This window comes from Nuphar pumila, chromosome 2 (assembly GCF_984573655.1).
Source record: "Nuphar pumila chromosome 2, dmNupPumi1.hap1.1, whole genome shotgun sequence".
Taxonomy (NCBI): domain Eukaryota; kingdom Viridiplantae; phylum Streptophyta; class Magnoliopsida; order Nymphaeales; family Nymphaeaceae; genus Nuphar; species Nuphar pumila.
Genome location: NC_143250.1, coordinates 98601943 through 98621286, shown reverse-complemented (window position 1 = coordinate 98621286; position 19344 = coordinate 98601943). Strand labels below are relative to the sequence as shown.

General features: G+C 37.8%; 1 protein-coding gene across 2 annotated transcripts in view; it reads right to left on the bottom strand.

The window, feature by feature from the left end:
* LOC149846348 (phosphoribosylformylglycinamidine synthase) overlaps positions 1-18535 on the bottom strand; it is a 39124-nt gene extending 20589 nt beyond the window's left edge. For both annotated transcript variants that reach the window (XM_089996311.1, XM_089996312.1), the window contains exons 1-2: positions 17652-18535; positions 16808-16863 (exon numbers count right to left, since the gene is read on the bottom strand). In XM_089996311.1, coding sequence (XP_089852437.1) covers positions 16808-16863; positions 17652-18411 — 816 coding nt within the window. In that variant the 5' untranslated portion in view covers positions 18412-18535. The remainder of the gene's footprint in view (positions 1-16807; positions 16864-17651) is intronic.
* Positions 18536-19344: the final 809 nt, after the last annotated feature.

The following is a 19344-nucleotide window of genomic DNA, read 5'->3' as shown; positions in this document are numbered from 1 at the left end:
TGACTCGGCTCGGCCCTCCAGCGAGTCAACCCAGCAAGGCAAACTCGGTTTGCCAAAACTCGGGCCTGACTCGGGCCTGACTCGGTCTGACTCGGGCGAGTTCTGGGATGTTTGAAATTTGTTTTTTGAGTTTAAAATGGTAATGATATATTTACATATATGCAGTCTACTGTTTACTGTCTGTACAATCTAGTTGAAAAATCATAGATGCAAGTTGTATCTAAGCAATCTGACCTCATATATGTGTTCAACTTCAACATGGTTTATTTGCTAGGAATCACACCTTTATCATATTTTTTTATGTAAAAATATGCTTTTTTGAGTCATGAAATTTTGGCATATTGTAGGCCATTGATTTGTGAAGCCCTTGAGAAACTTGCTTACATATTGACAAACTATTTGAAAAAAAAAATTGTGTTCTAATAGATTGTATGTACAATTGACTGTGTAAAAACATACATTGAAAAACTTACTCTATTGGCAAAACCAGGAGATTTTTGTATGCATTTGCTTTTGTCGAATAAAAAATGGTCTATTTTGCAGTTTCAGACCTTGTTTACCTCAAAATTGGGATTGATATGAAAAATCAGATAAACTGTTGAAATGGAGAACCAAGTCTTGAGTAAGGCTAAAAGAGTCTAGTACTTTCTGCAAGCTGATGAAATGGTTTGGCAGTCGGGACTTAAACTAGCAAAATTAATGAATTTTTGCTTGTCGTGACCAACTGTTCTACATCTAATAAACTTTTAATCTTTAAACTCCCAGATTTCTGTGGCACATGACAAATTGACTGTCAAAGTGCTCGTATAGATATCAAATTCAATTATTCAAGCAAACCTCTATAGCTCTTTGCAGTTGTTTTTATATTCTTACAGACATTTGGAGACTATGTTTACTCAAAAACATGGTTTCAGACAAATTATATATTGTTTTTCTTTTAAAATTAAAAGTTAACAAAACCCGGTCCGAGTCACCGAGTTGACCCGCCGAGTCACGAGTCAATAAAGAACGAGTCGAGTTCCGAGTCACGGGTTTTAAAACCTTGGTTATAACCGTAGTTTTTTATGGTCTTTCAAAAACCTTGGGTGCGGAGGTGCGGCACTTTCAAAAACCTTGGGTGCGGGGGTGCGGCAGGGCATATATATATATATATATATATTTTAAAGTTTCAACAGTTAACATTGTCATAATATCATTCATCATGCCTGCAATATATCAACCTAAATATCAATCAAATAAGTAAAGATATTACATAAATCAACCTAAATATCAATCATATAAGTAAAGCAGAAAAGAATTAAATTACATACCAAAAGCATATCCTACAATGTATATGACGATGAAGTAATGGATCTTAATAATTTTTTTCTTCATCATCAAATGCATCATTAGAAAGAATACTGGGCCCATGTTTGTCATGTTGAAATTATGCTCTCCCTCGAAGTCACAGTATTCTGGGTTTACATCCCAAAATTTGGATGTTCCTTGTCTGCATTACAAACCCAATTTGAAAATATTAAATACAATACAAGTATATTTAAATGAAAACTAAGAAATAATCAAATAACTAAGAGAGCAAATCAGTACCTATATTCATCATTGGTTCGCGAAAATAATCGAAGATTTGAATGAACATATACTAAATCATCTGCATGCTTACTGGTGAGTTTGTTTCTCTTCATATTGTGAATTTGAGAATATGCTCCAATTTCTTTCACAACAAGATGAACTAGCAGGTTGTGATAGCAATCTTAATGCAAGACGTTGGAGAAGAGGTGTTTCTGATCCAAATGTTGACCACCATGTGATAGGATCTATATTATCCTCTTCTCTTGCGAATATCCTCTTCTCTCGCGAATAATGTCGGTCCATATAATCTCGAAGATGAAAATTTCTCAAACTCTTGTGTGACTTGATGTAGAAGATATGCTTCTGGAAAAAATCTTGTCATACACATATTTTTATGTCTTGATAGCTCTGGGTCTAAATTTGGAGGGACACGACCAATACCACCTTCCTGTCACTTATTTGCATAATATTTTTTATTAAGAGAATGTGTCATGCAATGCAAAGAAGTATTGCTCTTATGTCATCTTCTGACTAAAATTGAATGAATATGGTTAAAAAAATTTGAATCATTTAATGAATGGATTTTTTTCTTCATGCTTGAAAACTATAGCTTGTATTTTTTCAATTATATTATCCCACATTTCATAAACTCTGTGAAGCATGGGCTCATCTTCATCAACTTCTCTTAACATTTCCCAAATAGGTTGCGTAAATTTAAGCAAGTATACCACTCTATCCCAAAACTCATCATCAAGAATGAATTTCTTGAGTCTTGATATCATCATCAACATGATAGAATGTCCAATTTTCATCAATCACTATGTTAACCAAAGCATTCTTCACTTTTTTAATCCTCTTCACCATCACAATGATGGACGCAAAATGTGTTTCAGCGACCAACAAATTCAGGTCAGAATGCCTATTAAATATAGCATTAGCACGATGGTGGTTAACAAAATTCCTAAGGATTTTGACATTTCTTTCTAAATCTTCAATCTATGAACATAAAGCATATGCTTGTAAATTTTCTTCTTCTTTGGGGTTACAGATGCTCTTTAAGGCCAGATTTACGCTGTGTGCTACACAGAGAGTCCAAAAAATATGAGGATACCCACTCTCCAAACTCAACACTGCACTTTTACAAAGTAGAGCGTTGTCTGTAATGATTTGCACCACTTTCTGATCACCCACTTCTTTTATGACTTCTATAAACAACCCCTTCAAATACTCTGCATTTTTATATTCCCCATATGCATCAATTGCTTTCAAGAGTATTGGGTCACTAAGCGAACAAACAATGAAATTGATCAGTGGACGCCTTTGAATATTTGTTCATCCATCAGAAATAATAGAAACTCCATTTTGCTCCCATGAATATCTTTTAATCTCCAGCAACCTCTTCACATTTGCCCTCTCTTCTGCAAGAAGTGTGGTTCGTATTTTTTATGAGCTTGGAGGGACATAGCCACTCAAATTATAATTTGCCAAAGATGTTACTAAATCCTTCTAATAAGGATTTCTAGCCGTATTAAATGGGAGTGAAATAGAATAAAAATACCTCACTACTTTTCTATTTATATCCTCCCTTCCATATGTATTGAATGATGCTTGTATCATTCCTCTACCTCCTACATTGACTTTTTTTTTCTTTTTCAGCATCTTCTTAGTGGCTTCCAAATGGCACACTAATTGCACAAGAATCACTCATTGTCTTTCTCTTCTCATATTCTTCTTGTATTTTCTTGTATTGTCTTCGCATTGCCTCATCAACTTTTTTGCATCCTGAAATGTCATGTCCTGGTATCTTCAACAAATGAGCCTTCACTCTTGTGTAAGACCCAACAAAATCTCTTTCACAGAGCTTGCATCAAAATCTCTTGTTTCCACCACCTTCTTCTCCAGTTTTTGTCGGTTTATCTACATGTACCCATAGTAGCCCTACATCATCACTCCCACTACAACTATCAACAAAACTAGCAGCAAAACTCACATATGGGGATAAAGATGACGCGAATCCTTTCCCTTTATCCATCATTTTTGTCTTGAAAACACAAAAAAAATATATATTTGTGGTAGGGGGCCGCCCCTGATGGGGGGTCGTAGGGGGGCAGCGCCCCCCGGAAGAAATTTTTTCTTGGGAGGGGCTCGGCCCCTCTCCTGAAATCAGGGTGGGGGCTCGACCCCTCCACTGCCGAAAATAGGGAGGGGCTCGACCCCTCCCTGAAATTAGAGGGAGCAGGGAGGGGGGCTCGGCCCCTCCCCTGAAATCAGAGGGAGCAGGGTGGGGGCTCGGCCACTCCCTTGCCGAAAACAGGGAGGGGCTCAGCCCCTCCCCTGAAATCAAAGGGAGCAGAGAGGGGGCTCGACCCCTCCCCTGCCGACCCAACAAGAGAGCGAGAGGGAGCAGGGGGGGCTCGGCCCCTCCCCTGCCGACCCAACAAGAGAGCGAGAGGGTACCTGCGACAAAGGAGAGGAGGAGGTGGCATCGAGCTCCCCTGTGAGACGTCGGGATGAGAAGAGGCGAGCGAGAGAGCGGAGCTGCGTGGGAGAGGAGAGGAGAGGATTAGGGCAAAAAAATTTTGCCCTAATCCTCTTTTGCAGCCCCTTCTGATCGGGCATCAAAAAAAAATTACGTTAAAAAATTGGACAAAAATGAACCTGATGCATTGACCGCACCCAGGGTCGTGTTGACCACACCGGGTGCCGCACCCACACGCGCACCTGCGTCGCGTCGACGCAGGTGCGGCACCTGCTTTGCCGAGTCCCTGTGACTTAGGGCATTACATAAAAAGGCCGTAGCACCCAAACACATCAATCTGGATCTGGATCCAAAACGTCACATCTCAATAGCCTCACTCAAGTTGTGCATTGTAAGAACTATGGACAACTTGCTCTCCAACTACCAAAAACACCGCCTAGCCCTTTTGTGAATATATCAACAACTCGATCCTGAGTCGCGATCTCCCCACTTTCTATTTTTCTTCTGATGAAATGTTAATCTATCTCAATATGTTTGGTTCTTTCGTGTTGAATTGGATTAAGTGAGATCTTAATAGCACTTTGATTATCACAAAACAATATTGAGCTTGGCATCTATTGGTTTAGATCAAACAAGAAATACCCGATCCAGGTTATTTCTGATAAAGCTATTTCTGATAAAGCTACTGTCATTCACCAATATTCAACCTTAGTACTAGAATGAGCCACTACCTTTTGCTTTTTGCTACTACATGAAACTAGATTTTTTCCAATGAAAACACAATTTTCAAAAATCGATCATATTTTATCTAGGTCCCTTGCCCAGTGTGCATATGAGAAAGTCATCATTATCAACATACTCTCAATACGGTCTCTCTTTCGATAACAAAGTCTATCTACAAGAGTGCCTTTTAGATATCTAAGGATCCTTTTAACAGCTTCAACATGATTAATGTGTGGACAGTGCATGAATTAAGAAACTTGATTTACCGCATAAACATGAGGATGAGTAAAAGTGAGATATTGGAGCATACCCACAATACTCCTATACCTCGTAGGATCATAAAAAATCTCTCCATCACATCCAAGTTTCTGTTGCAACACATTTGGAGTTAATATCAACTTGCAATCTTTCATCTCAGCTTTGGTAAGCAAGTCAAATGTATACTTATGTTGAGTTAACATCAATACATTTTTTCTCATATTGACTTCAACACCTAGGAAATACTCGAAATCCCCTAGGTCCTTCATTTTAAATCTCTGACTCAACACCTCCTTGATCTCATCAATATGCTCCTCAGAATCCCCTGCAAGTATGATATATCAACATAGATAAGTAACATAGTTATCCAATTCTGACCTTTATAAATAAAAAGAGAGTGATCTAGATGAGATCTTTGGAAGCCATGTTACTGAATTTCAAGTGAGAAGCTTTCAAACCATGACATGGATGCTTGTTTTAGTCCATATATAACCTCGTTCAACTTACACACATAACTCATCGGATCCTTTTCACTATATCATTGTGGTTGTTCCATGTACACTTCTTTGAGGTCTCCATGTAAGAGGCATTTTTAACATCTAGCTGAAAAATACCTCTGATAGTCCTCATTTTTACGTTTCTATGTTGTCATCTAGTTTTTCTTGTACCTTTCTAATCCAACCCATGCTCTTGGGTGAACCCCTTTGCAACCTACCTTGCCTTACCTTTCTATGTTACCATCTAGTTAGTATTTGATTTTAAAATCCCACTTCTCTGATAGTCCTCATTTTTACCTTTCTATGCTGCCATCTAGTTTTCTTGTACCTTTCTAATCCAACCCATGCTCTTGGGTGAACCCCTTTGCAACCTACCTTGCCTTACCTTTCTATGTTACCATCTAGTTAGTATTTGATTTTAAAACCCCACTTTGATCCAACCACATTCTTCCCTTCAGGCCTCTTGAGGCACTCATACAATGCTTGCATCTCTTCATTCATAACTTTAATCCATTTGTTGGTTTTTGAGGCATAATTGTAGGATTGAGGCTCTTGATGTTGGGAGACAACAGTTAAACATACTTGATGCTCAGCACTAAAGTTCTTATAACTCACCCAATGATTAATAGGATGCCGCACTCTTCTGGATCTTCTAGCTGTTTGGACATTTTGATCATATGGCAATTCAAAAGTTCCATGTTCTAAACAATTTTCTGGTTCATTTTGACTCCTGCGGCTGTATATAATTCCTTTAAACTTCCCATCTATTGAATTTGTTCTGCTGATTTGTTGTCCTATAATAATCTACTCCTTTATTCAGACTTCTGAATCACCAAGTTCATTGTTAGCTGCATTATTCACAGCACCCATCTCCATGAGAAACAAACTATCATCCAACCAGGGTTGATATAGATGAGTAGGTTGTAACTGTATACTTTGAGACTTGTTCTTTAAGTCAAAATTTAGTTCATCAAAAACAACTTTTCTTGAAATACGAATGCACATGTTTTTGACATCATAGCATTTGTACCATTTGTAGTCATAAGCATATCCAATAAACTTGCAAATGTAGGCTTTCCTGACAAATTTAGTTCTTAAAGATGCATCAATATAAACATAACAGGTGCAGCCGCATGTCTTTAGATAATCATCATTAAGATGTTGTTCAAACAGTTCATAATATGGTGATTTGTGTTGGATCACCTTTATTGGCAGCATGTTAAAGGCTTCCGTCCAGAGAAACGAAGGAACACATCCTTCATGCATCATGGCAAGAACACTCTCTACTATGTACCTATGTTTTCTCTCAGCAAGCCCATTATGCCGAGGTGTTTGGAGACAAGATACTTTTTGCTTGACTTCATTTTCTTTAAAATATTCAATAAAGTCATTTGAAGAGTATTCGCCTCCACTATCACACTGAAAATTAAGAATAGGTAGGGACAACTGATCATGAATCAAAGCATGAAAGTTTTAAAAGATTTTAAAAACTTTATGTTTGTGCTTCATAAAATAATTTCATGTATACCTAGAATAGTTATCAATAAAGGTAATATAATATCGAATTCCAAAGGAAGAAGTATTGGGAGCCGGTCCCCATACATCAGAATGAACAATTTCAACCAATTTACAAGCTCTTTTATTAGAAGAAACATATGGCAGTACGTGACTTTTTGAGACCTAACAACAGGAACAGATTTTATTATTTGACTCTTGACTCAAACTGGACGAAGAAATTAAACCACTAGAAACAAGCTTCTCAACAAAAGCCTAATTACAATGCACTAGGCAACTATGCCAGACTCTTGGTTGACTTTCGAAATCACTCTTATTTTGTGATAACATGAGTGTTATAGCTATTGCCACCAGTGTTATAAAAAACGCGCCTTGAGGCGCAAAAGGCGCGGCCCTCTGTGCCTTAAGGTGCAAAAAAAAAAAAATTAAAGATTTCTAAGATATAATCAACAAGATTGTTGTAGGTTAATCTCATATATTTTCCAGTTATTTTAGTTATGTAATCAGTTTCTTAGTATATTTTAACTTTTGTTTTAGTATATTTTAACTTTTGTTGGTTAATCTCATGTATTTTCCTGTTATGTAATCAGTTTTTATATGTTACTTAAAGTTGTTAAATTATGTACATTAATCATATTATGTAATATATATATTTTATATATATATGGTAATACATATACATATATTAATATATATGTATATGTATCTACTCAAATATATATATATATAAAATATATATTTCTATTTATTTTGTCATAAGGGTAGTTTAGTCTTTTCCCTATTTTTGCGCACATTCACTTTTCGGATGTGACTGTAATTATGTTTCTTTTATTTTTATTTTTATTTTTATTTTTGTTCTTTTTATTTCTTTTTTGGATTTGTACCTAAAAGGTACCTTGGGGGGCCCACCAACATAGTCGTTGGGCCCTCTCCAACGGTCACATTTGTGACCGTTGGAGGGGCTCCAACGACTATGGGTGGAGCCCCTCCAAGGCCCCCTTTAGTGATGTTATAAATAGGGGTTCTCCCCTTTGTATTTCTTCATGGCTTTGAGTCAAAGCCCAAGTTCTCAATAAATTGATTCCATTATTTTATGCCTTTGTGCATTTGTGAGTTATTTGTGGGTTGTGCTTTTTGTGCACAAGTGTTCTAAAGTGTTCTTATTGTGCTTTCGTGGTGGGTTCAATATCAAGAATATTAAGGTCTTGATATTAGTATCTTGTTGGAGATACTTTCACATGGTATCAGAGCCTCGTTGGAAGAAAGAAGATCGTGCATTTCGCCTCTTGTGAAGCACCTCGAAAATCGTGCCCTCAAGCCAGTGAAGTTTTTGAGTAAAGCATTTGCTCCGGGCAATATTTTAGAAGCAACTTTTGTCAAGAAAAGGTTGAAAATCCGTTAAGGTATGCTTTATTTTTCATCTTCTCTTCTCCATAATGGGTGAAAAAGACTCCCACTTCTCTCTTGGTTTTAAACTTAGTGGTTCAAACTACCATGTTTGGGCCGGCAACATGGAAGCCCACATCAAAGGGAAAGGTCTTTGGGGTTATGTTCAAGGATCCATATCGGAACCCGAACCCAAGCTTTTTATTATAGAGAAAGGGGAAATCAAAATTCTTGAAGGAGAAGATAGACAAAAGGCCTTAGAAGAATATTCCAAAAGGCATGATAAGTGGGAAATGAAGAACTTCAAAATTTTGTCTTGGATTTTTTCGTCCGTTGAAACCAAGATCAATGCCAACATCATCAAATTTAAAAGGGCCTCCGAAGCTTGGTTATACCTTGAAAAAATGTATACGTCAAGAGACTTGTCTCACAAATACTACCTCCAAAAGAAAGCCTTGACTCTTCAACAAAATTATTTATCTATTCGGGAATATTTTGCCGAATTATCATCTATTTGGGACAAGCTTGCCATGCTCGAACCAAAATGGAGTGGAGAAGCTATTGAGTTAAGGCACAAACAACTTGAGGAAGATCGTTTCTTCAACTTCTTAAATGGTCTTAGACCCGAATTTGAGCAAATTCGGTCCTCCCTTCTATCGGCTTTTACCTCCCCATCTATTGAAGATGTCATCACCAAGCTAAGTGGTGAGGAAACACGTATGGGGATTAGTAAAAATAACCCAAGCATTCTTGCTACACCTTCTCAAAATGACTATGAAGTGGTCAATGCCGTGTCAAGACCCGGTAATAATTTGAAGACCTACAAACCGCCCCATTTCAAAAATCAAGGGCAAAATGATCGATATGGCAAGAGAGATTATAGCAAATTAACTTGCCATTTTTGTAAAGAACCGGGACATATCAAACCAAATTGTCCTAAATGGAAGAAATTCCTCGCCGCGGCTTTAGCATCCCAATCGGAGGAACGGCCTTCAACATCGAATGAACCTCTTTCGCTTCATCAAATTATGGATGCTCTTCAACCTCTTCTCAAAGGAGGCACTTCTGGAGCCGCCATGTCATCTTCTTCCTCTCTTGGTAAGACATCTTGGCTACTTGATTCTGGTGCTTCGTTTCATATGACTCCAAGTCATTGTTTTCTCTCTAATTATTCTGAAAATCGCCTTCCATCTTTTGTCTCAACCGCGGATGGAACCCCTCTTGAAATTAAAGGAATGGGTAATTTTGAAAAACAAGATTTTTTTATCCCAAAAATTCGTTTTATTCCAAAACTAAACTTAAATTTACTTTCCGTTTCTCAACTCTCGGACTATGGTTGCGATATAAAGTTCTCTTCTAATAAATGTTGGATACAGGATCGCCAGTCCGGGAAATTGATTGGGGAAGGCTCTAGGAGAGGAGACCTCTACTATGTTGATTTTCTTAAAATTCCCAAGAATCAATTTTGTAATGTTGCTCAAAACAAAGATATTCATGTATGGCATAAGAGATTGGGTCATCCCAACATTGTTAAAATCTCTTATTTGCCTTTTGTTAAGAATCTTTGTAATGAAAATTTTGTTTGTAATGAATGTATTCTTGGAAAAATGAGAAGTCTTCCTTTTCCTCAAAGATCCATGTTTACAACAAAACCTTTTGAAATCGTTCACTCCGATGTATGGGGTCCAGCTCCGGTGATATCCAAGGGAGGTTTTTCGTACTATGTTATCTTTGTGGATGATTTCACTAGGTTTAGTTGGATATATTTTCTTAAACATAAATATGAAGTTTTTTCAACTTTCAAAACATTTCATATGATGGTTTTAAATCAATTCAATGGAAATTTGAAAATTTTTAGAACTGATTCAGGTGGCGAATACCTTTCCAATGAATTTAAAAGCTATCTTGAAAACTATGGAATTCTTCATCAAAAATCTTGTCCCAAAACCCCCCAACAAAATGGGTTGGCTGAACGGAAACATAGGCATATTATTGAAACCACACGAACCTTGCTCATTTCTCAAAATATACCGAAAAAACTCTGGGCGGAGGCTGCTCTTACCTCTGTCTATCTCATAAATAGACTTCCATCTAAAAACTTGAACAAGATTTCCCCGTTTGAAAAATTATACGAAAAAGAACCTGATTATAGCAGGTTAAGGGTTTTTGGATGTAAATGTTTTGTCCTTACTGATAAAAATGACAAACTCTCCCCTAAGGCCATTCCTTGTGCCTTTCTTGGTTACTCTGAAACTCATAAAGGTTTTCGCTGTTATGATGTTAAGAGTGATAAACTTTATGTTTCCAGAAATGTAAGCTTCTTGGAAAATGTTAGTGGTTTCGAAAAACTTGAAACTAATGATGAGAATATAGATTATTCTTTTCTGTTTGATTTGTTAACTGAAGATGATGATACTAGCGATGATGAAACAAATCTAAATGTTGAATCTCATACTGATCAATCCATTAATGAAGAACCACATAGAGATCCTATAACCTACTCTCATAGAGATAGGAGTACTTTTAGAAGTGCTCTCGAAAGATATGATAGTGAGTCTACCCCTTCAAGTGAAGGAAATCTTCGTAGGACCGAAAGATCAAGAAAACCCCCTTCTAGGTTCATCTCATATGAGTCTTTTTCACCAAAATATAGAGCCTGTCTAAGCGCCATTCACTCGTACATAGAACCTAGGGATTTTGAGGAAGCACGTAAATACCCAGAATGGATAGTTGCTATGAACAATGAACTTGAAGCCCTAAAGAAAGCAAGAACCTGGGAGTTTCAAGACCTTCCTAAAGATAAGAAAGCAATAGGGTGTAGATGGGTGTTTAAAGTCAAAACTAAGTGTGATGGGTCTCTTGAGAGATATAAGGCCCGCTTAATTGCAAAAGGGTATGGTAAAAAATATGGGATTGATTATGAGGAGACTTTTGCCCCCGTTGCTCGGATGGTCACCGTCCGATGTCTTATAACTGTTGCTTCAATAAACAAATGGAACATCTATCAGATGGATGTTAAGAATGCGTTTTTAAACGGAGATCTAAACGAAGAAGTACATATGGATGTTCCTCCTGGAATGGAGTATCCTAAAGGGAAAGTGCTTCGTCTTCGGAAAGCACTGTATGGTTTAAAACAAGCTCCCAAAGCTTGGTATGATAGGTTTAACTCTGTAATGTTAGATAATGGTTTTTCATCATGCTTTACTGATACTGCTTTGTTTGTTAGAAAGTCTAATGCAGGGATTGTTATTCTGTTGCTATATGTGGATGACATGCTTATTACTGGGAGTGATTCTAAAGGGATTAAAAGCATAAAGTCCATATTAAAGGATAAGTTTGAAATGTCTGATTTGGGTTTCTTAACTTATTTTCTGGGTATTGAGGTTGCATACTCTCATAGAGGGTACTTTTTGTCTCAAACTAAGCTTGCATCTGAGATTATTGACAGGTCAGGTATTACAGATGATAAAGTTTGTGAAACTCCTGCTATAGTGGGAGCAAAAATGAAGATTGATGATGGTGTTCCTCTCTCCGATCCTACTCCCTACAGGCAACTAGTAGGCTCATTGATGTATCTAAGTATCACCAGACCCGATATCTCACATGCGGTGCATACGGCAAGCCAATTTCAGCATACACCAACTTCTGTTCACATGGGTGCTATCTTGCGTGTCGTGAGATACCTAAAGCACACTATTAATAAGGGAGTTTTTTTGTCTTCCTGTTCTGAGTTAAAATTAATTGCTTATACTGACTCTGATTGGGGAGGTGACCCAAATAACCGTCACTCCACCACTGGTTTTTGTGTTTTCTTAGGAGACTCATTGATCTCATGGAGATGCAAGAAGCAGCAAAAGGTATCTCTATCATCAACTGAAGCTGAATATCGTGCCATGGCAACTACTACCATGGAAATTGTTTGGATTCATCAGTTGCTGGAAGATATGGGAATCAAAATTGAAGGGCCTACCAAGCTTTGCTGTGACAACAAAAGTGCGATTTATATTGCTAAAAATCACACTTTTCACGAGCGGACTAAACATATCGAGATGGACTGTCACTATGTTCGGGAGGCGTATCTCCAAGGAATCATTGACCTTCCATATGTCACGTCCGAGTATCAGTTGGCAGACTTCTTCACTAAAGCCTTGTGTGCTCCGCGCTTCAACTTCCTTCTTAGCAAACTCTCGGTCATCCTGCCCTAAGTTTGAGGGGGGGTGTTAAATTATGTACATTAATCATATTATGTAATATATATATTTTATATATATATAGTAATACATATACATATATTAATATATATGTATATGTATCTACTCAAATATATATATATATATATAAAATATATATTTCTATTTATTTTGTCATAAGGGTAGTTTAGTCTTTTCCCTATTTTTGCGCACATTCACTTTTCGGATGTGACTGTAATTATGTTTCTTTTATTTTTATTTTTATTTTTATTTTTGTTCTTTTTATTTCTTTTTTGGATTTGTACCTAAAAGGTACCTTGGGGGGCCCACCAACATAGTCGTTGGGCCCTCTCCAACGGCCACATTTGTGACCGTTGGAGGGGCTCCAACGACTATGGGTGGAGCCCCTCCAAGGCCCCCTTTAGTGATGTTATAAATAGGGGTTCTCCCCTTTGTATTTCTTCATGGCTTTGAGTCAAAGCCCAAGTTCTCAATAAATTGATTCCATTATTTTATGCCTTTGTGCATTTGTGAGTTATTTGTGGGTTGTGCTTTTTGTGCACAAGTGTTCTAAAGTGTTCTTATTGTGCTTTCGTGGTGGGTTCAATATCAAGAATATTAAGGTCTTGATATTAGTATCTTGTTGGAGATACTTTCACAAAAGTAACATATAAAAATAACTCACTTTTATATGTTAATCTCATATTTTTTAAAATAATCTCATATATTTTAACTTTTGTAAGTTAATCTCATATATTTTTTAGTTATTTCAGTTAGGTAATCAGTTTCTTAGTATATTTTAACTTTTGTTGGTTAATCTCATATATTTTCCAGTTATGTAATCAGTTTTTAGTTACTTTTATATGTTAATCTCATATTTTTAGTACTTATTTGAGATTTTCTATTTCTTATTGGTTGTTATTTCATCAATAAAGCATTTCTTTATTTATTTGTATTTTTAGATATTTTTTTATAATTTTTTTAAAGTTTTCAAAAAAAATTTAAAGCTTATGCTTTACGCCTTGAGGCTTACGCCTCACCTCGGTTTTTAGTGGAGCGCTTCGCTACGCCTCAACGCTTTTCACAACACTGATTGCCACCAATTCGGTCTAACATGAAAAAATGAAACACGTGGAGATAAATCAGCATTTTGTTAGAGAAAATGTTGAAAGTCAAGAGATTCATCCACTCTTTTTTAGAGGCGGAGATCAAGTAGTAGATTTGTGCACCAAACCACTCTCCTCTTTGAGACATTGGTCTTTAAAATGCAAATTATCCATGGTTAGAAACCTGTACAGTTTGAAGGGAAGTGTTAGAATACGTTAATATGTGTTATAGAGCAGGGGTATATTTGGCCATGTAAACATGCACTTTATTATTGTATTAAGGGTAGTTGTGTAAATTCATTATTCAAGTAGTTATATTAAAATACTTATCTATCTCCACATGTTTCCTATCTTCCCTAGGGGAATACGACCTCTATTGTTTCCTATCTTCTTTTCTTCCTCTCTTCTTCTCTAATGTCAAGCACGCACTACGTAGGACTGGGATACTGATAATAACCAAAATACCCTTCACGTCCTATCCTTAACAAAGAACAAATCGGATAACTCAATTACATAGCCAATCTCCTCCTCCTCCTCCTCCTCCTCCTCCTCCTCCTCCTCCTCCTCCTCCTCCTCCTCCTTCTTCTTCTCCTTCTTCTTCTTCTTCTTCTTCTTCTTCTTCTCGACCCCAATTTGACCCAAATAACCTGATGTGTGCCTCACTATGAGGTGTATGCCTCATGGCGTATGAGGCACACACCTCAGGCTAGCTGCACTATATCAGTGCGCCTCAAGGCATAAATGCCCTCGCCTTGAGGAGAGGCATACTTTTTATGACTTGAGGTGCACTTTTCACAACATTACTACAAACTTATCAAATGAAATTCCCATGTCATACCCTTCATACTTGCATCATACCCATAGCTGCACAAGTACAAATATGTAATTAACAACAAACATTTTTAATGTTGAAAGCTACATATTGATTGAATCACAAGATGGATAAAATGGGTCAAGTTCAGTTCAAAACCCAGTTGGTCCATATAAAGAGCACCCAATATTGGTATTGGTATAGCAGAGGTACAGCGCCTGGTAGAAGTACCCATGTTACATAGTATTTAATGTAATGCAGAGAGAAAAACATTCTGCATACATACAATATGTGACCTTTGTTCTTATTTATGGTATTTTTGAAAAAATAAAAACTTCCCTTTGAAGCACTTCAAGTAATTAAGGCCTTACGAAATTTTAAAATAATTTCTCTTGGCTTCCTTTTTTTAGTGCTGCTCTGTTATTCAAGTTTTATCATTCAAAAAAATCTCTGTGATGGCATCTCCTGAAATGAAGCTTGTTTAAGGCAATTAGTAGAAGTATTTAAACTTCAAACAGAGGGTTGACATTGAAAAACTTTGTGAACTAAACCAAATCAAGTTCAAGCTTGGATGACAAAGACTGAGGTTAGTTTGGACTAAAGCTGGAGCTTGATAGTTGATACTCTATAATGAACCATGCCTGATCAACTCGATGATAATCCTAACCAGAGTTGTCAGTTGATGAAGCGGGAGCGGGAAGTGATATGGGAAGCGGAAATGGGAAGCGAGGCACTTTCAAAATTTTAGGAAGCGGGAAGTGTCAGACGACTTAGAAGCGAATCAGGAATCGTCTCGAAAGCGACCTAGGAAGCGAATAGAAAATGACCTAGGAAGTGAACCGGAAGTGACCTAAGAAGTGAGGGGAAAGCAAAAAAAGAGAAAAAAATAAAAATAAAAATAAAATGAAAAAAAGGGAGAAGTGTGCTTCCCAAAAATGAGAAATGTGCTTCCCAAAAAAAAAATTGTACTTCCGAAATGTGCTTCCCCAATGCCTTTGGCATTTCCGATAACTATGCTCCTAACTATGTGAAAGCCTCACAGCTTGTTGGAGAGCAGCCAGATTCGTTGCCTAGCCTTTATGGAATTGTCCTATGTGAAGCTGGGACAGCTAGAATAGGTCATGATCAAATAACAACATATGTAGCTTCCATAACTTCTTCGTAATAATGTACAACAATAGAAGCTAAGAATTTTACAAAGCTTGCATAATCTCCTCAAGAGAAAGTATTGAGGCACTTCAAAAAAAGAGCACCATAAAGAATTCATTCACGGTTTAAATTGTTCACCTGTGCAAATAAAAGCAACCAAAAGATAAATAGGGCCCAAAATATGCCAATTCTAGGAACTATAAACTAAACAGAAAAAACTTTAAAAAATAGTTAATATCGAACAAAAGCCACAAAACTAAGACTGTGGATACATAGCTTCCTTCCACTGTTAATTTCATTATCATGTCATCCTGTATCACAAGTATGTTTTCATTGTGCAGTATAATAAAATTGGTTCCATCAGTCCTTATCTGGAGTGGTTTGATGGACCAATAGCAAAGTAGAATGATATATCAGTCTTGTTAAATATCTGACAACTTCAATCAAGCAATAGATATACTCGACAACTATTTCAGTTTAAAAACTCAAGTTCTACTAAGAATATTTCATATGCATGTTTTAGGGTTTCATGCATTTTTTGAATAAGGGAGGTTTTAGTTATTTTATCTTCTAAAACCCGTGCTAGTTCCAAAAGGAAAACGGGAGAAAACATATTAAACATGCCAGCCCCAAGGGGGGGTGGCATAGCGGGGTGGCGCCTTGACTGCTAGACAGGCAGTAAAAGTTCGATTCCCATGGGTGTCGCCCCTCTGTGCAAAGCCAACGCTTAGCATAGGGCCCGGGGGCAGGGGTCCTAGCCTTGGAGTTTTACGCTGCCAGCACGACGACCTTAGGTATGGCAGGCTGAGACAGCACGACCAGGTCTTTGTGCCAGGTGCGGTTTCTTCAGGTTATAAATCCAAAAAAATATTAAACATGCCAACACTTATATCTATTTCTTTAGACCAGCCAATGTTTACATGCCAGGTAACCAAAAACTCTTAATTAGTTTCAATAATAACATTTTCATATGGAACCATGAACCGTACCTATTTTAATTATGAAAACAGACATTAATCAAGGGTATAGATACATAATTTAATGTACATTTGCACATGCATGCAGGTAGGACAAAATAAATTTGCAGAATAAAAAGAAAAACGTAAGATAGAAACTTCACTAACTTGCATCATATCATCTTCTGTAATCTCCCTTCCGATCAGTCTATTATCCATAATTGCTGAAGATCAAGGAGATCACGAGTTTAGAAGGAAAAAGGCCCTTTAGTCAAACATTTCCAAGGCATGCGAGGGAAGTAAATTACCTAGAAAACAAGCAAAGTACCCAGAGTGAGACTTAGAGGTGCATTTAAAGTCACACAAAGTGGCAGGATGCACAACAGAAAAATTGAAAAAAGAAAAGAGAAACAGTATGGGAAAAACATGACATGCCAAAGAGAAGTGATTTGTACAGGAAAGAATGAGACCTATTATTCTGAACTACAACAATCGGTAATGCAAGGAAAAGAGGGTACTAACATTTCATATTATCAATCAAGGGCCAGAATCGATAGTTCAAACCTGGAGAGGCTTCAATTCTCCTAACGAGTCAATGTTATATGAACCATTCCATTGTTCTTCTTGTTTCAAGAAGGTCTTCTTCCAGTTTATATACTAGGAACAATTTTTTTAATGCATTACATGCTTGGGAAAAAACAACAAGGCAGCATATCTTACACTGGAAGGTCCTCTTTTCCCCCTCGTTCTCACTGTTATTGGTGAGATTTTCAAAAAGAAAATATCCAGAAAATATGGCAAAAATATTTTTTTAATACTGCAAAAACCTTCTTTGATGCTAAAGACCATAATAGAAGCCCTAAAGAAAGCAAATGAGAAATTTCGAATTTGGGTTTATTCACATTTTGTAGTTTAATTGCTAGTTTTTAATCCAACCTAAAAATCAAGTAAGAAAATAACATGCCCATCTCAAATCCACCAACAAAAATAAAGAAGCGAAAAGAGAACACACCTCGAGCTATCCTGTTAGCCTCCCGTTGGAACTCTGGGTCCACTTCCCTCTTCGTTTGAGAAGATCTTATGTTCGGCCACCAACCCGGCAAACTCTCAACCCTTGGAGCACGCTTCTCCTGCTCCCCTGTCGCTAATCTGACATTCCCAACGGCCGAGAGCGGATTCCTCTCGTCGAAATCCATCTTACTCACCTTCCAATCACCACTTCTCCTCCCAACGACGACCTCCCTCCCTCCGAGACTCCTATCCCTCCTGACCAACCCTTCATTCCCGAATCTACCCCAGAATTTCCCGCTCCCAAACCCCAATCCCAATCTCACCAAGGCTCGACCAACAGAAAGCAAGCAAAGCGAGCACAGCAGAACCGTTCCCAAGAACTCCAACGACGAGCGACGATAGGCGACGACGATTACCCTACGGTCTCGATCGAACGAGACCAGAGTCCGCAAATCCCGAACGGCTTCCTCTCCGTCCGAGACGAAGCCCTTGACGGCGTTAGAGACCCTAGCCCTAGCCTCTTCGACATTGATGACCATCTTGACTCTGGGATCGTCCTCCGACGCCATCGGGGGGTTCTCCGATGGGCGAGCATCTCTGCGGCGACGCCGCCTGGAAGATGGCGGAACCCGGCGGCAGACGGGAAGAACCCGGCGGGGTTTGGCCGCAAACCCGCGGGAATATGGGGTTGACAGGTAGCTGGGGAAGGCGGAAGAGGGAGCGGAGGGGAGGGAAGAGATCTTGGGGAAGAAATTGATCATCTCATCATCAGGGAGAGGAGTGAGGAGGAAACGGGAATTATTCCCTTTTATAGGAGAGCTTTGGTTGCACGAACGCTGCCCTCACAATCACTGTATCAGTGATCCCTGCTGATTCAGATCATAGCGATGCCTGCCTTCTGAAGGGGAAATGATTGGCTCTTTTTTTTGGATAATTCAAAAGAAAATCCCAACCACCGACGGCACCTTGGCTGGCCTCCGGTTGGTAAAACCCTCCTTATATTAAGGTTCCCTGGAGTAAACGCAGCTTCGACCTGACCCACCTGTGGGTTTCGAATTTGCTACGTTCCGTCAACTTGGTTACATTCACAAGTCATCTCTACCAGACGAGCGAAATTCTTGTGGGCACCTAATTGGGCTTACCCCTTGGCCCCATGGAGTAAAGATAGGTGGACCTAGACCCCCATAAGGTTATGATCTCCAACTAGACTATATATTTCTCACAGTAAACTGAAGCTTCTTTTAGCCCCCAAGGGGTTTGACGCAGTGGAAGGGGACTTATCCACTAGACAGGTAGTCAGGGTTTCATTCTCATGAGTGTCATCTCCAATGGCTGAACCTGATCTGGGTCTGGCACAAATGAACAGTAAAAATAGAAAAATAATTACTAGTAAACAATAATAACAGCATGCTTTTCAATGAAAAATAAAATAATTATTCTAAAGCAGAAAAACACCAAATCAAAACCTTAATTTTTACACTTAAATGTTAATTGAAAAAAAGCACAAAAAATACTAATACCTAAGTAAATATTTATGCTATTTAAACAATAAATAAAAAATTTATATCTTATGTTCTAACAAACATCATTCATATATATGCTAATTAAAAAAACAAATTATTAAAATTCTAAGTTTCAAACTAAAATCAAGTATGTGAAATCATATTTAATGTTGATTAAAATAAAAACACAAA